This window comes from Stegastes partitus, unplaced genomic scaffold, assembly GCF_000690725.1.
Source record: "Stegastes partitus isolate 25-593 unplaced genomic scaffold, Stegastes_partitus-1.0.2 Scaffold614, whole genome shotgun sequence".
In the NCBI taxonomy this organism is placed as follows: domain Eukaryota; kingdom Metazoa; phylum Chordata; class Actinopteri; family Pomacentridae; genus Stegastes; species Stegastes partitus.
In genome coordinates, this window is record NW_007578345.1 from 86,735 (window position 1) to 89,212 (window position 2,478).

Below are 2,478 nucleotides of genomic sequence, written 5' to 3' on the forward strand. Positions count from 1 at the left end.
GACTGGGCGTAACACTGTGTTTACTTTTGGGTTTCATAAAGCTTCGTTAAGCAAAATTAGGAAAACTAAAGAAAAGTGAAAATTACATTTACTAGGTAAAGTAATGTTGTTGGAGCTGATGTTTCCATGACTATCCAAGAGGACGTGTTGGAAAAGTGTTATTAGTTAAATTACTCTCATTTTTTATTGTTTTTTAGACTATTAACATTCCCACATGCTGCTGCTTTACCAGCTATAAGACACATCACAGCTAAACAAGCAGTCAGCACCACTGTTGAGCAACATGCTGATGACACTCCTAAAAACAAGGATTCAGACAGGATTTGATGAATAACAAACCGGAGGAACAAACGTTGGATTTTCTGAATCATTACTCCTCTTCAGAATCAGTTTCCGGTTCTAACACGTTTGGCTGCTTTACCCTGATATCAGGACTTGCCATTGTGTAGAATGGAGTAGTTTTACAGTATCTGGGAAGAGCTGTAGCGGAGCTGGTGTGCTTGAACTGCAGCAAACAGTGGAGGGCTGTGTGGAGAAACAGGCTTTTTATTCTTATTATTTTCTGGCCATGTTTGCCTTTATTAAAGAGCAATTGAGAGGTGACAGGGAAGGTGGGTGAACAGAAGGAAGGGGAGTGACATGCAATAAATCATGTTATGGCTCCTGCACTGGAGCCCTAATTCATGGACCGCCTGCTCAGCCAGGTGAGTTATCTGGATGCCAGAGTATATTTTCTAATATTCATAGATGGCAGAGAAAAAAAACCCCCACATTTACACTCTAACTACACTCAACAATACTGTCGTGGTGTACTGACACCCTGGAGGAGAAGTTAAATCAGTGGAAATCTGCAAAAACAGGACAAGTTCCTGTAAATGTGCTGAAGTATAGTCTGCTTATAGAAAACATACTTAACCCTCCTGTTATCATTGAGGTCAATTTAACCCCATTCAATGTTTGACATCTCTAAATAAGTCACTTCAGTGTTATTTAAAAGACTATTTACACATAAACACGGGTAAAAATTTTAATTCTGATAGTTTCTGGAGGTTCAAGTTGCTGGGGTCAAATTGAACCCAAGGATGTCAGTAAATCTGAAGGTAATACGAGGGTTAAAGTTAGTTATGTCAAGCTATAAGGATAATTTTATATGATTACAGCATCATCTCTGACATAAACCCTGGAGATTCCCAGTGACCTTTGCTTGGGGACAAATAAATCCACTGCTTGCTGCCATTTTCCAACACCATGAGGAGGAACCTTAAACTATGTTATTGATTTTTTATTTTTTAATATCTGAGAAAGTAAAAGAGCTCTGCACTGAATCTATTCATTGTAATTTTAAATGTGACGGTCCAGACTGTAGTGAACAGCGTCTCCAACTCACCTCCTCCATTCTTTTGGCACAGGTAAGGGAAGCGCCACACGTTCCCCAGCCCCACAGAGAAGCCCACCTGGGCCAGGATGTACTGCAGTTTGCTGTTCCAGGCGGGCCGTCCATCGTTTTCGGGCACCTCTATCTGCGGGACTTTCTTCCCCGCGGCCCCTCCGACGTTCAGGGAGCTGTTCTTGTAGTCGAGCGGCTCCTCGTGTGCGAGCAGGTCGGCCACCGACTCTGTGACGTGCTCATTGCTCTGCTCGCGCTGCGTCACCTTGCTGTTCTTAGGCATCGGGGAGGCTGAGGGTCGGGATGGGGGAGGGCGGGGGTGGAGAGAGAAAGAAAGAGAGAGAGAGAGAGAGAAGCTGGTGCGAATAGAAGGAAGTGACAGAAGCAAAGAGTGGAGAAGAGACGAGCAGCTATGAGGGTGATGCTGAAGAGTGACAGCTGGATTCCAGTTCTTTGGCCTCAGTCCTGCATCAGAAAAAAACAGAAGGGCCAGAGTGAAATTTCAAGGACATGATCACATTTAAGATGCAATAATATTCTAATAATGAGCAAACATCCTGTTAAAAGTCGGGTTTACTTGGTGTCATTTGATGTACAGCAGCTCTGTGCTTCCTTCTCCTGGCTGTGATCTTTAAATAACACCTCACACAGTTGCTGACACAATTATTCCTCCGTTTAGTGCTTGGTTAAGCTCATAACAAGACACAGGATTGAAACACATGGTTTTGTTTCTCCAGAGTCATGAAGTACGCCACCACAAAGACAGGAGACCATTTGTTACACCTGTGTGTTAACTTAACCCAGATCTTTCAACAAAAACTCAGCAGGGATTTGAACAGAGTAAAAAAAACCCCAAACCCTCACTGCGACTCTTTGTCTCTCCTGCAATGTTTCTGGTTTCAAAAAATTCCCAATCCTGCAAATTGTTCTATTTAATTTCCCTGTTCTGCAAAGCTTAACTTTAGTGAAGCTTTTTCCCTGCAAATCCCCTAATCCTCTGAAGCTCCGCAGCAACATCCATCCCCACCCCTCTGTCAGCCAGTGGTTGGTTCAACCCAAACGTAATGGAGGAAGTGAACATGATGCTTTGG

General features: G+C 43.3%; 1 protein-coding gene across 1 annotated transcript in view; it reads right to left on the bottom strand.

Moving 5' to 3' along the window:
• The window catches only part of LOC103362890 (sodium-dependent neutral amino acid transporter SLC6A17-like), a 14,018-nt gene extending 12,348 nt beyond the window's left edge, over positions 1 to 1,670 (bottom strand). Inside the window, exon 1 of the mRNA XM_008289411.1 lies at positions 1,388 to 1,670. Coding sequence (XP_008287633.1) covers positions 1,388 to 1,670 — 283 coding nt within the window. The remainder of the gene's footprint in view (positions 1 to 1,387) is intronic.
• Between the last annotated feature and the right edge of the window lie 808 nt (positions 1,671 to 2,478).